General features: G+C 37.4%; 5 protein-coding genes across 6 annotated transcripts in view; 3 read left to right on the top strand and 2 right to left on the bottom strand.

The window, feature by feature from the left end:
- Position 1: 1 nt before the first annotated feature.
- Positions 2-749, bottom strand: Rpl39 (ribosomal protein L39). Its single transcript, XM_076374759.1, has 3 exons — positions 698-749; positions 476-579; positions 2-220 (listed from the first exon to the last, which is right to left on the bottom strand). Exons 1-3 carry the CDS (start codon positions 698-700, stop codon positions 172-174), a joined length of 156 nt encoding a protein of 51 aa, XP_076230874.1. The 5' UTR covers positions 701-749; the 3' UTR covers positions 2-171.
- A 402-nt stretch (positions 750-1,151) lies between these two features.
- On the top strand, positions 1,152-2,810 carry Wal (electron transfer flavoprotein subunit alpha wal). The gene is made up of 4 exons (XM_076393267.1): positions 1,152-1,291; positions 1,538-1,867; positions 1,950-2,402; positions 2,459-2,810. The coding sequence occupies exons 1-4, from the start codon at positions 1,250-1,252 to the stop codon at positions 2,633-2,635; spliced, it is 1,002 nt and encodes a 333-aa protein (XP_076249382.1). The 5' UTR covers positions 1,152-1,249; the 3' UTR covers positions 2,636-2,810.
- A 208-nt stretch (positions 2,811-3,018) lies between these two features.
- On the top strand, positions 3,019-5,644 carry Cass (apoptosis inhibitor cassowary). Its single transcript, XM_076378996.1, has 9 exons — positions 3,019-3,196; positions 3,439-3,600; positions 3,677-3,842; positions 3,924-4,084; positions 4,162-4,359; positions 4,431-4,622; positions 4,718-5,101; positions 5,184-5,337; positions 5,419-5,644. Exons 1-9 carry the CDS (start codon positions 3,122-3,124, stop codon positions 5,505-5,507), a joined length of 1,581 nt encoding a protein of 526 aa, XP_076235111.1. The 5' UTR covers positions 3,019-3,121; the 3' UTR covers positions 5,508-5,644.
- Positions 5,645-7,292: 1,648 nt separating this feature from the next.
- On the bottom strand, positions 7,293-8,918 carry Med7 (mediator complex subunit 7). Its single transcript, XM_076379037.1, has 3 exons — positions 8,094-8,918; positions 7,775-7,927; positions 7,293-7,695 (listed from the first exon to the last, which is right to left on the bottom strand). Exons 1-3 carry the CDS (start codon positions 8,421-8,423, stop codon positions 7,495-7,497), a joined length of 684 nt encoding a protein of 227 aa, XP_076235152.1. The 5' UTR covers positions 8,424-8,918; the 3' UTR covers positions 7,293-7,494.
- The window catches only part of Btk29a (tyrosine-protein kinase Btk29A), a 121,627-nt gene continuing 109,202 nt past the window's right edge, over positions 8,656-21,080 (top strand). Inside the window, exons 1-2 of one of the 2 annotated variants that reach the window (XM_076378990.1) lie at positions 8,656-8,783; positions 12,556-12,741. In XM_076378990.1, the coding sequence (XP_076235105.1) occupies positions 12,574-12,741 (168 nt within the window). In that variant the 5' untranslated portion in view covers positions 8,656-8,783; positions 12,556-12,573. Of the gene's footprint in view, positions 8,784-9,174; positions 9,311-12,555; positions 12,742-21,080 lie in introns of those variants that run through there. The other variant, XM_076378985.1, reaches the window with a different exon arrangement.

Raw genomic sequence — 21,080 nt, 5'->3', positions numbered from 1 at the left:
ATTATTAATATATATTGTGTTTATTTTCCCATTACATTTTCGGTTGTTATGTGTAAAAAATTGAATTTTTTAAATTCAAACACCAGATTACATATTGAGATTGAGATTTATTCGGGAATGAACAAATAATGCGCAATAATAAAATTGAAGCAAACATAAATTAGAATTAATTTACAGCTTCAACTTGGTTCTCCTCCAGTGGCGCCTCTTGGCATTGTATCTGAAACAAATATATTGTCATTGTAAACTAAACACGTAAAATGTTAATTAATTCATTGTTACGATGCATGGAGCAAAATATTACGATAATTCTGGAACTGTTTACTACCATTATCGTGCCATCAGACAACACTTAAATATGCACATAAACGTCATATATATTGGGAAAAGATACTAAGTGCTTTTTATTTAAGACGAACAAATTGTTTGGAAGTGAAATATAAATAGATTTATGCACTTTAACTTTAACACTTACCGAATTGTGTTGCCAGTGCGCATTCTAACCCATTGTGGAATCGGCCTGTTTTGCTTCAGCTTTTTGGCAAGCTTTCGCTTGATGATAAACGTTTTGTGGGCAGACTGAAACAAATTATACAATTCATCAGTTTTATACATACAATTTCCTATTAATTATTTTCATATAAATATTAAGATGCTAAAGATATTATTAGATTTTATAACATAACCTAAGTATTACCATTTTGCTGTAGCAGCAATTGACGAAGTGAACAAATTTACTATATTTCGATTCCTAGTCCTAGTGGCATATCCTATCGAAAATGTTACTAGATATTACCAATAATTATAAAATAAACACTAGACAGAAAATCCCTTAAAAGAAGGATTATAATTTGTAACCCAAATATTTAATAATTTTTAATTTTATTTACCTTATCATGAAAAATAATTATTGCTTTTAATTTTCTTTAGAATTTTTAAGATCTTTTTTATACACATTTATTGTTATTTTTAAGGACTTCATTGGTAATTATTCAAATGTAACATTTAATTTTGTTCTTTAAAATGTAGATATAGATTTTAGTTTTTCTATTTTTTTGAGCTTTATATTTTTTTATCATATTTATAGCACATTATGTTTGTGTATTATAAAGATGAATTTCAATCGTTATCTATTTATTAAAGGACTTTGAACCAGTTCGAATTCTGCATCTAGATACGATTTAAGTTCATATAATTTAGACTGATTTAGACATTGATTAAAAAGTAGTATCTAAAAATATTAGAAAAAATGTTTGCCACGTATTTTAGAACTTTACGAAGTAGTAACAAAGTAAGTGAATCGATTTCGATTCTTCTGATCTTCATTTGTTTGACGTACTAACCATATACTTGACATTTGCAATTTTATTTTGCAAAATAATATTTCGCGAAAAATAAATATGATTGCATTGTAACACAGTACTTAATGAGACTAATTTTCATCCTAATGTAAAATAGACATTGTTTAATCTTACATAAAAAATCAATTCCAATTTCGACATAGTCATATAATGTGTGCAAACATTTGTCATTACAGTTTGCTTCACTGGCACGTTACGAATCTACTTTGGTCATTGCAGAGCATAATAATGAATCATTGTTACCTATTACCAGCAATGCAATATCTGCAGCTAAGAAAATTGGTGGTGATATAACTGTTTTGGTTGCTGGTACCAAATGTGATGCTGTTGCTCAAGCTGTTAGCAAAGCCAATGGTGTTTCTAAAGTTTTGGTAGCAGACAGTGATGCATTTAAGGGATTTCTTCCAGAGGCATTGACTCCTCTCATTGTTGCAACCCAAAATGAGCATAAATTTACACATATCTTAGCCAGTGCTACTGCTTTTGGTAAAGCACTGCTACCAAGAGTAAGTATAACTAATTAAAAATTTACTATCAATGTATTTATTCTATCAGCAACTGCATGTAGCAAAATAATTGTTCTTCAAGATTGCAGCCAAATTAGATGTGTCTCCAGTAAGTGATATCATTGGAATTAAAACTCCAGATACATTTGTCCGCACAATTTATGCAGGGAATGCAATCCAAACATTGAAATGCAAAGATAATGTAAAAGTAGTCTCAGTGAGGGGTACTTCATTTGAAGCAGCACCTCTGGAAGGAGGCAGTGCAAAATGTGAGCCTGCACCAGCTGGTGACTACAAGTCAAGCTTAATAGAGTTCATTAAACAGGAGTTGAGTAAGTCTGATAGGCCAGAACTAACATCTGCAAAGGTTGTTGTTTCTGGAGGAAGAGGAATGAAGTCTGGAGAGAACTTCAAATTATTGTACGCGCTGGCAGATAAATTGAATGCTGCAGTGGGTGCATCCAGAGCTGCAGTTGATGCTGGCTTTGTACCCAATGATCTACAAGTTGGACAAACTGGAAAGATTGTTGCTCCAGTAAGTAAAATCAGCAGCTATTTCATCATTCCACCCTGATGAATTTAATTTTTCAGGACTTGTATATTGCTGTGGGCATCTCTGGAGCAATTCAACACCTTGCTGGTATGAAAGATTCAAAAACGATTGTCGCAATTAATAAAGACCCAGAAGCCCCAATCTTCCAAGTAGCAGACTATGGTTTAGTAGCTGATCTGTTTAAAGTTGTGCCAGAACTTACAGAAAAATTGTAAATTTTACCTGATTATTACGAAAATATTTTTATTACAGATGTTTTTATAAAATCATATATGTATACAGAAAGGATTTGTTAAAGAGATTCAATTTTTTATACGAAAATCTGATTGTTGTTTATTCTCATTCTGTGTGCATTTATTATACTGTTGTCATACGTTTGAATATAAATATATCGCAAGTGTAATCTTGTGAAAAAAGATTTTAATTGTGATTTATCTCGGTTAAAAAATCGAGATTTACTGAAGTTTATGAAGAAAATTATTTTCCAATAACGTTTGTAGTTTTGCTTCCGATTCGAGCGCCACAGCGGTGAAGGGTTCAATCATTCGCGTCCCTGGTGTATCTGTATACAGATGAAATCGCTGCCATCTTTGTCGTTTCTTGGCGTGGTGCGTGGCCGGCTAGATTTTTCATTTTTAAGTACATGATCGTATTTATGCATTTTGTGTCTTTAAGTGTAGAGATTACATAAAAGGTTTAACATGAGCACGGACAGTATTGAAAAGTTGTACAAAAATTTTGGCATTTTGGCGGATGCCAAAGACAAATTGGCCGAGGTAACGAACGAGCTTGGTTATAGCAATTAACCATGTTCAGATCAGACTATTTGTATCTCGATATATTTACGAGAGCGGCGAGCAGACTCGGTCTTTCAGACAATATTGAAAGAAAACTTTCGAATGCTCTGACCGTACTAAATGATACCTTTGCTCTAATTGCGTCTCCATCTTTTTCGCAGATAATTAACGCGGAAACCGATAAATCTGTAAGTCTAAAATAATTGTTTTGTGCATTGCAGCATGAGAAGGAGTACCTAGAGATTCTCACGGCGGTGAAAGGATCGCCTAAAGAAAAACGACTAGCATCCCAGTTTATAGCTAGATTTTTTAAGTATTTTCCTAAATTGGCTGACCAGGCTATTGATGCTCACCTAGACTTATGCGAAGATGAAGATATGGCTGTAAGTTTTATTATTATTTATGTAATTTAATCATCATAAAATACACGAGTAACATAATCTATGCAAATATTCACAGATAAGAAAACAAGCCATTAAGGACTTGCCTGCATTATGTAAAGATAATAAGGAACATACAGCTAGAATTGCAGATATTTTAGCTCAGTTACTTCAAGCTCAAGATCCATCTGAATTAGCTGTAGTTCACAACAGTGTTATGTCTCTCATGAAATCTGATCCCAAAGGTAGGAAAACATTGTTTTTGTGTATTATTATATAGTATGTTTATAGTTCATTATGTTCTTACATGGATTATTTGTTTTTAGGTACAATAAGTGGATTTTTTAGTCAAATTATTAATGGGGATGATGGGACAAGAGAGCGTTGTATCAAATTCTTAGCAACCAAACTAAAAGCAATAGGCCATGATGTTATCACTAAGGAACCAGAGGATCTGTTAATTGCAGAATGCAAGAAAGTATTACAAGTAAGATTTGCATTTTACAATGAGGTCAAGTATGTTCTCTATAATTTTTTCTGATTTTTATATTTTCATTCCTATAGGATGTTACTGCTGATGAATTCCATAGTATTATGGAAATCCTAGCATGGACTAGATTAGGCTCAACAGTTAGTGGACAGCAGGAATTAGTTGATATTACAGTAGAACAAGCTGAATTGTCGGAAGCATTCAAGCACACAAATGTAGAACAATGGAATAGGCTTGTACAATGTATCAAACATGCACTTCCATTCTTTAGTGTGAGTATGGAGCCACTTATTCTAAAAATGCATTTCTTGAATATTCTAATAATGTATTTTATTATTTACAGTCTCAAATAGATTCGTCGCGATTTGTTTCTTATATTTGTATACAAGTTTTACCACATCTGTCTTTAATAACTTCACCTGATGGTAGAGATATACAGTTGGAATTGTTAAAACTCCTTGCTGAATTGGCTGTATTTTGTGGCACAATTGACAAGCCAGAAGAGAAAGTACAGCAACTTTATAATACTCTTATGGTAAGTAATATACTTTTTACATGGTTTTTAATGTTAACAAAAACATTCGAAGTTTTATGGAATACATTTTTTTTATGGTATTTTATTATCTTTAGACCTATATGCCACTTCCACCAGCTACGGAAATAACAGAGGTACCAAAACTACAGTTTAGTCATGTCGAATGTCTTATGTATGCCTTCCATAAATTATGCAAACAGACACCAGAATTTTTAATGAAAGACCCAGAACAGCTCAAGGAATTCAGATTAAGGTTACAATATTTTGCTCGTGGTATTCAAGGTTACATAAAAAAATTGCGGGAAGCAATTAGCGGGAAAACAGAAGAAGAATTAAAATCAGAGGAGAATCAGTTGAAAGTTGTCGCTTTAAAGACGACAAATAATATTAATACGTTAATTAAAGATCTATTTCATTCACCGCCTAGTTTTAAGAGCGTCATACATCTTTCCTGGAAATCATCAATGAATGATAAGAAGGTAAATATAAACTACGAAATGAATTACAAAAATTATATTATCTTAAACAGGGTTATGTATGTTCATTGGGATTTATTTTTAGAACGAAAAGAATTCATCCGCTCAAAAGAGACACACGCCGATTACTTTTGGGAATGACAGTAACTCGAATAAGCGTAATAAAGAAGATAAAAGTAAAAGAGAAATATATACTCCTCCTAGTGGAAAATACAGTTCAAACTTATCATCAAATTATGGTATTTAAGCAGATCAATAACCTCTTTATAAAGATTTATTTATAAGCAAGATTGAGACCGTTTGTTTTGTTTCTATTGCAGGTCGAGGTAGATTTCGCGGAAACAGGTCAGGAGGTCGCGGTGGCTACAGACCCAGAGGTCGTGGTACATGGAGGAAAAATTTTTACTAACTACCTAATTACTTCAATCGTTGAGAGTATGGAAACTAAAAGAGCTGCAATAATGTAAAAGACTATACAAACGGGCCTGTATAATGTACATACAAATGAAGAATGTAAAAGTGATTATTTACAGAAAGTGTTTTTAACGGAAGTGACGAAGAAAGTATCAAGGTTTCCGTTCTATAAATGTAGTGTAAAGGAAGTGTTTTTTTTTGTGAGAGCTTTAAATACCTATGCAAGTTTCAAAACTAATACAGCTATTATACGAAATCGGTTTTTTTTCTGAACACAGTGGTAAAACATTGTCTCTTAATAAATAATTATTAACGTTCGCAGAAGAGAACGTTCGTGTGACATAACATACTCATGGTGTTGTAAGGAATTTCGTTCATTTTTATACGCATCGAGAGACAGATGATAAATATAATTTGGAGGAACTTGAACTTTGTTGAAAGTGAATAAATACATCAAGAAATGTTACAAGAGAACAAGGCCATCAATGTCAAGAAGTGTATATCATGGAAGTAATGATCACAGGTACTTTAACAGGCAGTAGAACAAACTGATAAAGAGAAAAGTGTGAAGAGAGTATGTCAGTCGCTCAAAATGGATTGAAGATACATCAAACAACAACAAAAATGCCACGTGTCTCAGGCTACACAATTCAAAACTGAAACTGTACAATGACTGGCTTGTGCTATGACATGGACATTGGTGTTACTCATATTTACAAAAGACAGACAATTTTTTTCTTCCATAACAATTTTGGATGTTAAAATAGTATCAAGTTGTAAATCCCTTGCCTCCTGGTTCTTCCTATTCCTATTCCTATTCCTCGATCCTACTCTGTATTTGTTTGTCAACAGGAAACGAGCAAGGGTGCCCAGAAGGTCATGGATGGAGCAATCAACCTTGAAAGGCTAACCAAATCAAAGAAACTTAAGACAACTTCTGTTTTTGATCTTTAATTAGTATGTGATTGCCTTTATTTATGTGTTGTCTTTAATACTTAAAAAGAGTTTTTCCACTGTTACTATTATGAATATTGATGGTGTCTTTTTTTCTCGAAGATTAACAGATAATAAAAGTAATATTACAAAGCATTATTGTGTTATAAACATGATAAGTCTAAAAGTTTCTTTGATCATGGAAGGGTGAAAATATTTATCGTACAATATTTAATCTTCATTTTACAGATGCTGCGCGCTGACCGATGGTTCCGGGACAGAGATGGAGTAAAATAATCATGATTTGATTACAGATTATTTACAGATCTACCATGGAGGATCTTCAAGGGGAGGAGAAATTAAAATGAAATTCTTTTTTCAGGAGCTGATGTACACGACTATGTATTGTCTTTTATTTATATATTGATGGTAGCTGATTTGTAAGGTGAGTTCAAAATAAAAATTTGCGTCCTTTTCCTATCCACCATCAAACAAAAATTCTGTAATATTAACAATTCATGAATATAAACATTTAACTTAATAAATATTTACTATTGCATAATACACGTTGTATTTTTTATGCCCAGTAAACGTATACTGTATATATCCGATTTTAGAGTTTGTAAAAATCCATGGTTATCAAAAGTTTGTATGTATTTCAAGTCAATATATGATGCAATAATTTTGTAACATTTGTTTGTTATACAGACATAAAAAAGCTTACTTGTATGTATTAATAATATTGTAAGATTCTGAAAATATTTATAGATATTATTTTAATTCTGTAAACATTATTTTATTAAATTCGTTGGAATATTATCACTAATTAAATAATAAAAATATTGACTCAAATTGTACTCCATTTCTTTTTTACATGTAATTTACAAACTCAATGAATAAAACGTATAAAAACCGTCCCCTCTGTCACTTAATAAATAAACTAAATATATTCTGTAGAATTATTATCATTACAATGTATCTTACATGTATAATTACAATAGTCTTTACAATATAAAGTCAGAAATAAAAATCTACAAGCGCATCGTCATTTAAAACAGTCCATTCGACGCGATCATATCATCTATTACTTTACACATAACACGATCGCTCGGGCTACACGGATCCGAAATTTGTTGTTCAGAGCCCATATTATCAGAACACTCCATAGCATCCGTATTTATCGCCAACTTTGAATCTAGTTCAGAAGTGTCTGGCAACATTTGCAAGGCATGTTGTAAAATTTCCTGCACCTAGAGCAATAAAAATTCAAAGTTACATCCACTCCATAACAATCATCATCAACTAACCAAAAGCATACAACATCCATACCTTCTCTAAATGCTTCTGAAACCTGAGTGCAGTTTCCATACGTTGCCTACGTTGCAGTTCCATCATAACCCGTAATGTTTCTCTAGCCTGGTGTGGTCTAAACTCGTTCAACAGATGATGAATATGAATGAATAACAGACTAAGATCTTCCACCTGCGAATAATAAGTATCGTTACAGATTATATATCTCAATTAAATATTACATTAACATGCATTAAATGCCCCATAACTCCGATACAAGAAGTGTCAGTATTTATGGTACGCAATGATTGACTTGCTTCTCAGACTTGGTCGTGGTCATATTAACTTAAATACTCACTTTTTCAGCGCGCCTTGGGCTGTCAGGGCATTGCACAAGCAAATCTATGAGATCAAGGAAGTTAACCAACAGGGAGTGATTCAGCTTCTTGAGCTCTCGTCGACGATCAAAATGTTGCGGGTACAGCCTCTTGATTCCCTGAGCCTCGAGGGGCCTGATGATAGTGTCGTCCGCGTTGAATACATTTCCAAACATCGAGTAAGTGTCGTGTATCGGCGGCGGTGGACGAGGTGCTCTTCCTCGACGCACATTCTCATCCGTGTACAAATTAATATACTGAACCGGAGGCAGCGGCAAAGAGCTAACCTGTATCGCCTCGGGAGCAGCCATTATCGAAGAACAAAATCAACGTCGTCAAAAAAGAAGGCACGGCACACTCCTCGAACCGACGAGTGTCGCAGACAATTTCATAGGTTAGCCAAGTTTTGATTGAAGGAAACACTGTTGTCAGTCGTAGTGCCGAGCAGCGACGCGCAGGCGCAAACTTTCGCGCCCAGCAGTCACGCTTTTTTTTTGCAACAATTCACTCTTTATTTACACGTCGTTAACAGCCATGGAACCAGTGGAAATCCCTTGATCTACGAAACAATGCTTTTATACCGTCCTATGGAGACATCGGGCTCGATCTCCAGGAGATATGGCGACGTCAGACATTAAGGTTACCAACGCCTCGATCCCCAAGCGCGCGCAGTAAGCATTCCCATAACGATATTCTTTAACCTCTCGAACGTAAAATATCACTCAGTCTTCTATTTCACCTCGCCTCGACGCCTCACACTGTATTTACAGCAAGTAAATATCGTCCGAGCAAAAACAAAACAACATGTAACGCAACCTTCGAATCCGCCATCTTGTTTTTTTAAAATGAGTCAACAGGTATTCTCTGGCCGGGCAGTTAATACGTTAACGCCAGCAGGACGTCGAACCCAACCCTGGGATTTTCCCCGTTTCCCGAGGAAATCGACCCTGTTCGATCCTCGACGTGGACCACGATCACGTTTCGAATATTCGCGCTGGCGGTCGTGCCGGTATTCGGATAAATGCTCTACTAACGTAGTGAGGTATTTCCTGCCTGTCTCGTGAATTTCCCAACGTCTCCGTTTGACAGATTGTCGGTGTGTGTATGCGTTCGTTCCACGTGAATTCTTTGTTTGGGCACCGGTCATGTCTCTGACAAGCACTGAAACTGTGAGGTGGTAGCGGTTGCCTGGTGCATGGTGAGTCCGTTTTTTCGTTATCTAGTCGTTTCACGAAGGCGTTTGTCGCCGATCGGGCTTCCGCGGTGCACAATACTCGTACGCCGCGGTGTCGGGATAACCACAAAACCATCGTCGTTGCCTTCGATCTTATTGTTCTGTCGGTTTTCGGCAAATGCGAGAGGCACGCTTGGAACAGTGCTTTCTGTGGCCTTTTCGTGAATTTGGAGACCCTCGGTTTCGGTTTTTGCAGAAAATAATGGAGTTGGGGAGAAAACAAATGCTATGAGTCAATTGTTGCACTAGTATATCTGTAGCAGTGTTTGTGTGATGTTATATATTGATGTGTTATCTTGTGAAAAAAGATGAGTGGGCTGTGTGAATGAAAGGAGGGAGAAGCTTAATTATTGGAGCATGTAAATGTGCCTTTTTTGGTGGGATATGAAAATATTGAGATTTGAATTTTTTTTTTGTTTTCTTGAGAGAGGAAATTTATTTTGGTTGGTTTAGGGGGCTTAAAAGAGAGGGACTATGTCTGTGATGTCATGGGTTTTTCTGTTCCAAATTGGGTGTATCATATGGTGTATTTGAATTGAAGATTCGTGGAGAATTATTCGTACAGAAGCGTGTGTGAGTTGTGTTTCAGATTAATGTGATATGATTTTCTGCAACTCGAGTAGAGTATTATTTATTCCTTGCGCACTTGCTGTAATTGCTCATATATTTTTGATAGATTTGCTTCATTGGGAACCGATCGTTCAGTAGTACTACTTCAGAAGTAGTTTCAATTTTTCATAGTAATCTATGAGATCAATATTCTTAATATATTAATAGATTAATCATATACTTCTGTATGCACTGATTTCTCAAAATTCAGCCCATTCTTAAAGAAACATTTATTTACAGTAGTAAGTGTATTCAGCATATTATATATAATAAAAAAAAAGTATTCTCTATAAAATCTAATATCCAATATACACAAATTAATTTCACTTACATAACATAGATTAGTAAACATTACATGACTATGTTGAACAATAAAATAATAATACTGTTATGATTTCATATTAGTTGATATTACCGCGGTAAATTTCTACCAATTAAAGTTCACATCTTACGATTGACACTATAATCACATACTTCCGGTCGACATTGTGATTAGTGAACGGAAATTCAAAGAGATATCGCTGCTTAAGCGACATCTTTCGCGGTTTTCAATCAAAGTGGCGCTATTCGCGAAGGAAGACCTCGATGCAAGCGAACTATTAGAATTTAGAACAGGAATATTTTTTAGTGTTTTATTTTTCGTATTTATAAACTTTGTACACTGCCCACACCGCTATTTGACCTCAGAAATTGGAGCGAGCAGCAATGGTATACTTTATTTTTTCTTCTGTATTAATTTAGTCGGTTTAGTAGTCCAATTTAATGTCTCGTGTGTGGCTAGTTCAAACGAACTCGACATTATTACCTTTGTAAAATGGCGGATCTTTAGAAGGAATCCTTTAAAGGATAACACCCACTCAAAAATACAAAATTATATTTTTTAATTTTTCTCAGAAATAGATTTGAGCAATTAATTTTGCTGGTCCATCATTTTTGCACGTTATTTAATAACCATAAATAGATAATATTTTGAACCCATTATTGGACCCATTTTTTATTTCAAATTTTTTGATGTTTTTTTACTCGATAATTCCGAGTTTTCTAAATCATAAAAAATAATATTAGTATTCACAACATAAGAAACTATCTTCTATATTTATAATACAGGGTATTTCAAAAGACGCAACAATATATTTTCTAATGTTTCTTGCAAAAAAAATCATAAAAACGTTTTTCATGTCTTTCTTCTAGTCTCAGAAAGGCTAAAAAATGCTGTAAAAAGTGTCTGTTAGGCATCGAAACAAAAATTCAAGCTCAACCAACGCGATCTGTTCGTGGGAGGCGTTTGCACGCGTATTTAAACGAATTCTCAATTTAAACGATTATATCGCGCTCTGTTACTATTACATTAAACGTTCTCTTCTATTTACATTGTCCATTTACACCGATGATTTCGCGCCAGACATTTTCTCAAGTATTGTCTATCATCGTCTCGCAAATACGACGAGAATTCAAACAATGTTGTGAAACACAGTATTACCTTGTTATAAGCTCGCTATAGTATTTACTGTGTCCTGAAATTATTTAGAGCGAACAAATTGTTACTCACATTTTTAGAAAATATAAATTCAAATGAAAATTTAAATTTTGAATAGTCTTCGATTATCGATTCATCGATTCGAAACTCGGACGGCTCCTTTTATTAGAAATTTTGATACAGAAAGGAGATTTTCCTAGACACAATTTCGATTATTAATAAGAGAGATAATGAAGGCTGGTTCCCACTAAAGGAGAACCAAAGTTTCGAAGCAGTTCCTCTGCCTCACTATTTTAAACGGAAATTCTTTCTGAACGAGTCATCTTGCGGTTTGACTGTAGCCTGCTGGCTCTGAATTCTGTACCTTCTTATTAGATAATCGTTTCAAGGAGATTTTCAGACCCCGACATTCCTCGTTCATTTTTGTTCCAAATATTTTACTTATTTCTCCCGCCACTAAGTTGAATATCCATCTTCAAAACACAGAAAGTTAAAAATATTGGTTCATCAATTTTTCCCTTCACAATACCGATACACAAGAATATATCTAAGAATTCGATAAAATTCGGGACTTGATAGCACGTCGATAGGAATCGTGACTGAGATAAGAACAAACGAAACGATATCGTAACGCGGAAGTATTCCATCGAATGAAAAAGTTTGGGCGGAACTCGGCTGGAGATAATTAAATCGAGATAATTGAATGTTCGCCAGCGAACTGGCGTAATTGGTCCTTCATAGAGTTAAAGTTCTCTGAGAAAAGCTCAAGGTTGTTGCGCGGAAGGCCGAAGAGGCGAACGATTCAATCGGTTGGAAGCGGTTAATGAGCACGAAATTCAACGATACGGGTTATTCTTAACAGAGATACGGAACTGAACGCTATTGTTATCGAGAAACTCGTTAAAAATTGTTATTTCGAGAAATTTGCTCCGCTAACAGATACCAGTTTCTCTATTTTCTAATTTACTGTTATTGTTGCCACAAGGGAAACGTGAAATTCAATTGTTCTTATGGGACATTGAGAATTTGGAAAATTACTAGAATTACGTATACCTATATGGGATAATTCAGTGAAATGCTGTGTTAGATGTTAATTAACTTTTATTTTTCTTTTTGTTATTAGGGTGGCCCTCCATCGGTGATGGCGGGGAAAGATGGGAAGCTGGAGCCAAAAAGCGGGGATGTGGTGAGGCAGGGGTTCATGGTGAAACGCTCCCAGAACAAGAAACGTTTCACCCCCGTCAACTACAAACAACGCTGGTTCGTTCTCACCAGAAGGTTCCTCGTTTACTACGATGGCGATGGGGAGGTAAGTGTGTTCACCTTCCCGTTTTTTCTCTGGAATAGAGTGATATATGAGAGACGATATACGACTTTGTGGAAATGACTTTTACAGATTTTGTACTGGTGATCCAGGGACAATTAACTCTCAGCTGGTTGTACAGTATTGTCTCGATACAAGCTAGTATCTTTGGCTCAATTTCTGGACTTAGAAGCTTCTTTTTAAGATCATTTTATGCACTAGAAATTTGAGCTTTGGTTCTGGAAGGTAAGGACTAGGTAAAGAGAAAGGATAATTTTAAGAAAATATAAGTATACTGAGCTTGTGTCGAGATAACATAGTAGTACTATGAAGAATCGTGAGAATAAGGAGGTCATCTCGCTTTCATTATAAATATAGATTTGAGTCACAGAAAATGCGCTGTGTTTCCGTTTATTAGTTTCCATGGGTCTTCCTTTGCATCTTTATTATCATAATTTAGTTGCTTTGTAAATACAGAGACTATAGATAACAGTATGAGGTAAATAAGTGGAATCATAGTGACCTCCTTACCACCGCTGAAGGTTAATGTGTTATAAGTCGTCAGTGGCCCACAAACAATTAATATATTGTGAGCTATCAGTAGCTCAGAGATAAACACTAGGTCAGATGTATTTGGCAAAATTAATTTCTCGAAGCTCATCGATTAAAAAAAAATTAAGTCTGTGACGAATTGCGTAATCTCTTAAAAGTTTTGGAAAAAAACGAACACTAATGTGAGTGACAGGAACGATAACGCTGACTTGGCTGGTGACACGCGTCGTATCAGGGCCAATTGCTCTATACACACTGCTTTGCACCTGACAACCGCCTAATAGGTGGCTGGGATTCGCTACAGTCATCACATTGTCTCTGCGCGACCGATAAAAAGAATTGCCTTATTCTGGGAATTATTTCTTGATGAGTAGATAAGTCCTTTAGGTAATTGGTTACTGAGAGTGAATCTAGAAGTTAAAAGAAGGAATTCTAAGTATTAAAAAGTTCAACAAAGTATTTATGTTTTAGAAGCTCAGGAGATATTCCTAAATAGATGAGCGTTATCGATATAAGATAAAAGGATGCATGAAAGGAACTACCATCTAAACAAACTCCAATTCCTAACTTTCGATTGCCTCCGCCTCTGTAGATTCAAAATTTGGATATTTCTTCATACACTCAATTCTCAAGAACCACTTCTGAGACGTTCAAAAGTTTCAAGCCTCCAAGACTCCTAAAAGTTCATCAACACTCTCGAGACTCCAGAAATTCTTATCTTTATTAATACTATTACCTAACTTTCACAGAGTCTCCAATATCCTCAAGAATCCCTGACATGGAATCTACTCAGAACAGTTGAAAATTCTACAATAACCGAAGATCTCGAGACCAGGCAAGGCTCCTACACTTCCAAGTATATTCTTACACAAGGTTCACTACACTTCCAAGGCAGTTCTAACACATCATCCAGCAGCCTCTTCTCTGTCTCCCTCGCTCAGTACGCGTGCACCGCGTCGTTACTCGGTCACGGTTAGCAGTAGAAGTTATCTGCGTGCAGCTACACAGCTCGTGCCGCTCGAGCATCCAGTTTTCAGGCGGGGATGGGGGTGGCTGCCGCGCGCGGGGGTGGATGTAACACTCGTGCTCGTGGACCATGTGTAAAATTGGTGGCGCAGGCGCTCGGGCCTGGCCGCGCCACCTTCTCTTCATCCTTTCTTCCGGCCGCCTGGCCGTGAGTTCCTGATGCTCAGGCGGTTCAGTCGGTGGTCGTCTTCGGGATCGGTCTCAGCGAATCGCTCGCAGCCATCGGGCCAACCCATTTCTCGCGAGTTCCGCCACTTCTACACGAGATCGTGTTCCGTATTTCGCGTTCCCATCGCCCCTGTACAGTGACTTCTCGATCCTCGATAGTCAATCGATGGTAGACCATAGCCAGCTGGTTTAGGTCGCTCTGTTAGATCGATCGCGATCTCTCTGACCTGGTCCAGGTGAAGAGAAAGGTGGAAGCTGGTCGAATCTGGTCGAATCCTTCTGTTAATACGTTTGTACTTCTGGGAGGTTTGAAGAAGTTTGAAGAGGTTTGAAATAAGGGAAGTCTTGAGGAATTTGTAATAGGAAGACTGCTTGGACTTCATTTTTAAGAAGAGGACACGGGGATCCAGGGTGAAGGATCCCTCGCGCTGCGAATCATCGGTCGAGCTTCCCGTGTCGAGGATTGAGCTAATAGGTTTGAAGCAGAGCGCTCAGTGGTACCTGAGATCGACGAGCTTCGAGGGCAGTAATTCGCTAGCATACTGTGGCGAAGTTTAGTGATTTGGTACGAGAGCTTGCAGAGAAGGAATCTGCTGGGGAATTTCGGAGCAGTGACTAACTCTTGGAAATTAAATACAGCTTGAGGAACGCGGGAAACTCCAAGGAGCTTCTTAAAAGAAGGGTTAAGCTTCAGAAGAAATCCTCGAGGATCAAGAAACTCTGAAAAATCCCAAGAAAAAACTCCGATAACTTAATTTATCTGGAGATAGTCTCACGAGGACACCAAACTAGATCACGAAGAAGTCCCTGGAAACAATTGAACTCTCCAAGTATTTTCAATAGAATCTCCACGCTGCTGTCAGTCTCCAAACTTCGAAAGATCATCGCCATCAAAGGGCATCCTTAAAAAATCGAAGAATTTTACTCTGAAGAAATCATTATCCACGTATCACAGGGAAACTTCACGACCAAGTGAATCTTTCCCGAAGGTTCCACAGTTAGAGGTGCTCACAGAGATCCAGACAACCTCCAGGAATCTGGAATCGATTTTCGAGCCTGGCGTAGAGGATCACTAGCTCTCGAAGTCCTTCAGCCATCGCTGATCTGGTGCAATCGGGCTTGTTTTCGTCTGGAAGGTTCGTCTTCTTCTCGACGCTTCTCTCCACGTGGGAGGAGCGTTATCAGTGAGCGACCGTCGCAGCCGCGAAAACTTTTCGAAAGTTCAGCGAACACCCAGCAACGTGGAGGTAAGCAGAGATGTGGGAGAAGGTTTGTTCTTCAATGAAAAATTCAGCTTCTCTCGATCTTCTACGATCACTGGGCAATATTCCCACGGATTATGTCGCGATCGTAAATTACTCTATAAAGGCTGACACGTATGGGGCGCTGAATCGAATGGTTCTTTTTCAGAGGACCCAACTTCTTCCCTGACAAATTGCGTTCACCGAAGAATTGGAGTTTTTGCGACCGAGATTAGAGGTTCGATGGACCTTTCCCCTTTTGATTTTTATCTGATTTTTTATAATACCAGGCGAGCTTTTATTGCTGTATATAGAGCATTGGAAGGTTGGTCATTTTGAGGATACGAGTAATTAAAGTAAGATACTTTAGAGTCTGAAGTCTTCCTTTTGGGGGTTCTTTTGATAGTTAAAGGATACTGTGATTGGTTGAGTTTAGAAATTAGATTCTTTTTGTGTGACTGTTCATTGGGGCTATTATTTGAAAAGGAATGGAAACTTTTGTAGTCTCGAAGCTTGATTGCTTCAGTTAGTTGAAATGGGTAGTATTGTATAATCTAGACTTCATCTGGGAAATGATGATACTGAAGATCTAATTTTAAATTTGGTTTCAGTGCTCCTTTGATCGTGATTCTCTTTTTAGTATTGTTACATTAGAAGTTTCGTGCTACACGAGAACTATTCCCGAAGTTCTGGAGAACATGGTTACCTTCGTAACTTTGCCCATGAATTATTTATATTCCAGCAGGCTATGGGACCAAAGTGTGGTATTAGTTGAAAGATGTCTCAGAAATGGGGCATTCTCACAGGTTGCTGGATTTACTTTTGTGTGATCCCCGAGAGCAGGGAATGATTCCATTTGAAAAATAGTTGAGATTCTCCCCAAGAGGATCTCCAAGAAAATTTAGCTTCACTTTCTCTAGTGTATCCAACGTCGTTATAAAACTCGTGCCTCTATATGATAAAACATTCTACACCCTTTGACAACATTTTACATTTCTCTGCTTCTTTCATTCTACGTTTATTAAAACCACAAACCTTGTATTCACAATAACATCTGCTACCACCAAACGTCCTCTTACAGAAGCTCCTCAGCAGTAGCCTTCCCCACTGAAGAACCCACAAACTCCGAGTGCCTTGTCAACAAACACCTTTCAAACTTCTCCAAGGCAGCAAGTTCCCTCGCCAGCCAGCAATTCCACGCAAACTGCGATCTCCACACCCAGCATAATTAATTTTCCGAGACCACGCTTCAGGAATGCCAATCCCAGAGCATTCTCTCTCCATCTCGAAAGATGATATTTCGCTGGTATCCTCACGCGCGTCCTTTTCGCGTCGCCTCCCAGGGTCCATTACCGCATCCTTCCTGTCGGAAGAGGAACAACAGGGATTGATCTCCCGATAATATTTCCGCTCTGAAAACCAGCAGCTGGACCAATCGGTTTCTCCGAGGCCCTGGGAGCCGCTTGTTGTTCGCCCTGGCTCGCGGCGAGGGCAGCCTAGGAGGGGGATGGATAAAGGCGCTGCATTTAATTAAAGCCAGCCTCATTATTCGTTGTTACTTCTTGACGATGAAAAGAGGGAAATCCGTGGGTAGCCAGTCGGCTGCCGCGAATGGACCAACTAATCCAACACGGATATTCGCTTCACAAAGCGTGGACGCGTACTCTGGCGAAACTATGTGCAGAGAGCAGCCAGAAGTCCTTCTCTCATCCCATCATTTTTCCTTTTTCTTCCCTTCTGCGCCTGGAAAACTGATCGTTAAAGGGTCTTCTTGTTCTGACGGTTGAAAAAAATCCAATTTTTTTCTTTGTTACTTTCTTCCCTAGCTTTTCAGCTAGAAAACAATGCTAGAATAATCCTGAAGCATCATTGGCAAATTTCTGAAATTGATAGAGTTATGAGTCCTCAACCGTAGCGAAACTCGGGATGGAAAATATAGTTTTGGCAAGGTTGCATGTATGCAATACTAGTCTTTAAGTTGCACCGACTAAGCTTAAAGACTTGAAATCATCGAATTTTATATGAAGCTTATTTAAGCTACTGTTATTTTTAATTATTAAATATAATTTTGTTACTTTAATTACTTAACATCTGGTTTCCCACCTCTTTTTCTCTTTCATCTGTAATTTATTCATTGGACAACTGAAATTTTGGTAGTACAGAAGCAATTCGCAATAAAGGTTCGAGGTGACGAGCTTTAGGGAGGCATAGAGAGGACAGGAAGTACGTGAAAGCGGAAACGACTGGTTCCCCCCAGAAGAATGACGCCAGTAATGAAGGGGCCAAGCCCGTGCTCGGTGAATCTAATAAAGACGTCGTCACACGGCGTTGCTTGAAAAGCCTAAAATGAAATTTTCCTCTGGCGGCGTTCTTTCCTGCTGAGTGTCGGGAGTCAGGACCTTTCTCGTCACTCCTGAACATTTCGTGTTAGGTTACAGGTGAGGGAAAATTTAAGAGGCGATTCTAAATGCCAGAATGAGAGAAAAGTCGTGAACAATGAAGTTGAGTTTGAGCCTTCATCAATGAACTAAAAAACAAACGAACTAGTAATCAAATAAATGAATTTCGTTTTATTTTGATTCGATATCTAGAATCTCTTAAATTTTGTCCCCCTAAAGTGATAAATCGATTTAGCTTTTGACAGTTTTTAACACCAGAAATTGTTTTTAAAAGATATTACTCATTTTTAGACGCTCCAGGCTGCCCCCAAAACAAACGCAAAAAAAATCGGATATTTGATGGTGGATACACGTTAACGAAACCTTCTGCACAAATTGAGGGCCAACGAGAATTTAATCTGCGTTCAGCGATTTGCATAGATAACCACGGTTAACGAAATATTCGACGTTAAAGACCGCGTTTTGCGCCAAGCGTTTACGACGCGATCGTTACGCGTGAAAACCCGTAATGGGTAAAAGCGACGCGATTTTTGGTAGCGACAGGATCTCATTAGCCTCGGACCAGCGTTCAATGTTCCCCTCGGATTTATTATTCGATGAAAATATTCGGGTCTACGTGTTCTCGCGTCGGTTTCCAACACCCGTGCGAGATATAATTTTTGTCAGCTGTTCCAGGCGCTGTTCCCGCGTCGACGCGTCGTTTTTAATCCACGCGTAAATGGTGTAACGCGATTTACCAGGGATATGACGACAGAATAACCTGTTGAGAAAGTTATTGCACGTTACAGGAAATTTAACGCGTGCGATACACGTGTCGTGTAACGCTGCTGCGTTATTGCATAAAGCTTTCGCATAGACGCAGCCAATATCCTTCCACCGTTAGAGGAAACTCGATTTGTCTCGTCGGATTTCCACTATTCCGAAAGAGCTGCCTTCTGTGTATGTAGCTGGTTATGGTAGCTTCTCCGACGCTGTGGAAATAGACGCGTGGGGCTTGTTTCCAATAAGAGTGACGGGATTAAAAATTGCTCGATTTATCTTGGCAAAATATTGCGAGCTTCAACTAGTCGTAAATTTGAGTAAAACTACGGGAGCTTTCGGCAGTTTTGTATGACATGGGATTCGAGTGGATAGAACTTGGGAGATTTTTGTGATGTATTGGAATTGATAGAGGATTTCGAAAATTTTTTACTTCTCTTGAGTTCTGGAGTCCATGGAGTCCTGATATCCTTGGAATTCTGGAGAGCAGTATAGAGATTTTCATTTGTTCTCACAGGCCAGGCCAAATGTTATACCTTTGATCGCTCGATAAATTTTAATGGCAACGCTTACTGTATAGTAAAAGTAAAGTTTTTTATAGGTAGGTAAGTCAATTTATGGAACTAACGGGATGAGATAATTTGGTTTCATTGAAATGTAATGCTTTAACATTAATCGGGTTTCGTTGCTTCATGATTATTATTGCAGTGATAATTTGTTCCAGTAATTTGCTCGCCTGCGGTGAAATATTCGTAATATATAATTGGGATTGTTTTTCGATCTCACTATACACAGAAACAAAATTTATTATAATAAGACTAAATACGATCTGTAATTAAAAGCAGAAATAGAGCGATTAAAGTATAATTTCATCTTTTTCCTAATCTTTCTTTAGTTGTAACATAAATATTGAGAAATTAACGAGTAAATGTTGTATAAAAACTGATATTTATTTGAAGATTTTACAGAGATTTGAACAGGAGTCACATGATTGTTCCTGCGCGCGCATCGAGTCACGTGATTACTTCTGCACATGCGTGAAGTCAGTTCACTGCTTCTGCGCATGTACGATCGCGCTCCTCGCAGTTCGTTCCCGCTTGTGTGCACGTCAAGATCGTCTTCCGATTTTCGTTTGATATTCCATTAAAAAAAGGTTTAATTCTTCGCGGTTTAACTCAGTTTTAACCTCAGTAGTCTCAGTGTTTCAGTTTTTTGTATTTTTGTGTTAAAACTTCTTTTATTGTGCGATGGGAGAAGCTCTGAAGCAAGGAGATACAGATACGCCATTTTGTCTAATAGATCACACGGTAATATTTGCAATTTCTATCATTAAGTATGAATATTATGCATGATAATTTAGGTATAGGCTCACGGACAAACAGATTTATGTGTAGTGACGCGACAAAGTATCAATTAAATAAATCGTCATATGTTTCCTGGTATGCACGGCTTCGATGATAACAGTACCATTTGCTTTGAGAATCCCTCGCGCATATTTTGCTATTAGGCATTATTTCAGTTTATCAAATTTAATTATCGTCAAATGTGGTACTGTTATATAGTGAGGTACGTCAGTATCGATATTCTGACACTTAATTTTGCATAGTTCAACACGACAATCCGCAAGTTCATTAAATTTGAAGACTTAGATTTTCTATAGTCGTTGCCCCCGATACTCCGACAAATTTTTCACATTTATTATCCTCCTATGTTATCTTAACCTAAAAGTTACACGTACTAACTAATTTTATTTCATAATAATAACAAAATCTGTAATAGGCGGTCTTTTATGAGCTCAAAAATGTTGTCTTGCGATGGCGCCGTTAATGGAGTCATTAATAGGGGCTGGAGTGGTTATTCAGGATATCGATTGGCGCATTAGCAATTAATAGGCAGGGGATAGAACGCAATTAGAAATCACAAAAGAACGTATAGCAGTTTAACGAAAATCAAAGCAATTTATAACTTAATTAAATTCTCTTTCCTCTAAAATATACAATATTGTAGAATATTCTACAGGAAAATTCAAATAGTGGCTCCAAATTTCAATCTCGTATCGAAGCCATTATAAAAGATTTCGTTCTGATCCTTTTTAAGACACCACGACTTGCAAAGCCACCCTCGATAAGCCACTGATATCAATTTTACACGACGTCGAGTTATCATCCATTATTTCGCCGCAGTAACTTCGTTTCTTCGC

The sequence above is a fragment of the Calliopsis andreniformis genome, chromosome 1, assembly GCF_051401765.1.
Source record: "Calliopsis andreniformis isolate RMS-2024a chromosome 1, iyCalAndr_principal, whole genome shotgun sequence".
NCBI classification, from domain to species: domain Eukaryota; kingdom Metazoa; phylum Arthropoda; class Insecta; order Hymenoptera; family Andrenidae; genus Calliopsis; species Calliopsis andreniformis.
Note: the sequence above shows the minus strand (reverse complement) of the source record. Positions and strands in the feature narration are given on the sequence as shown.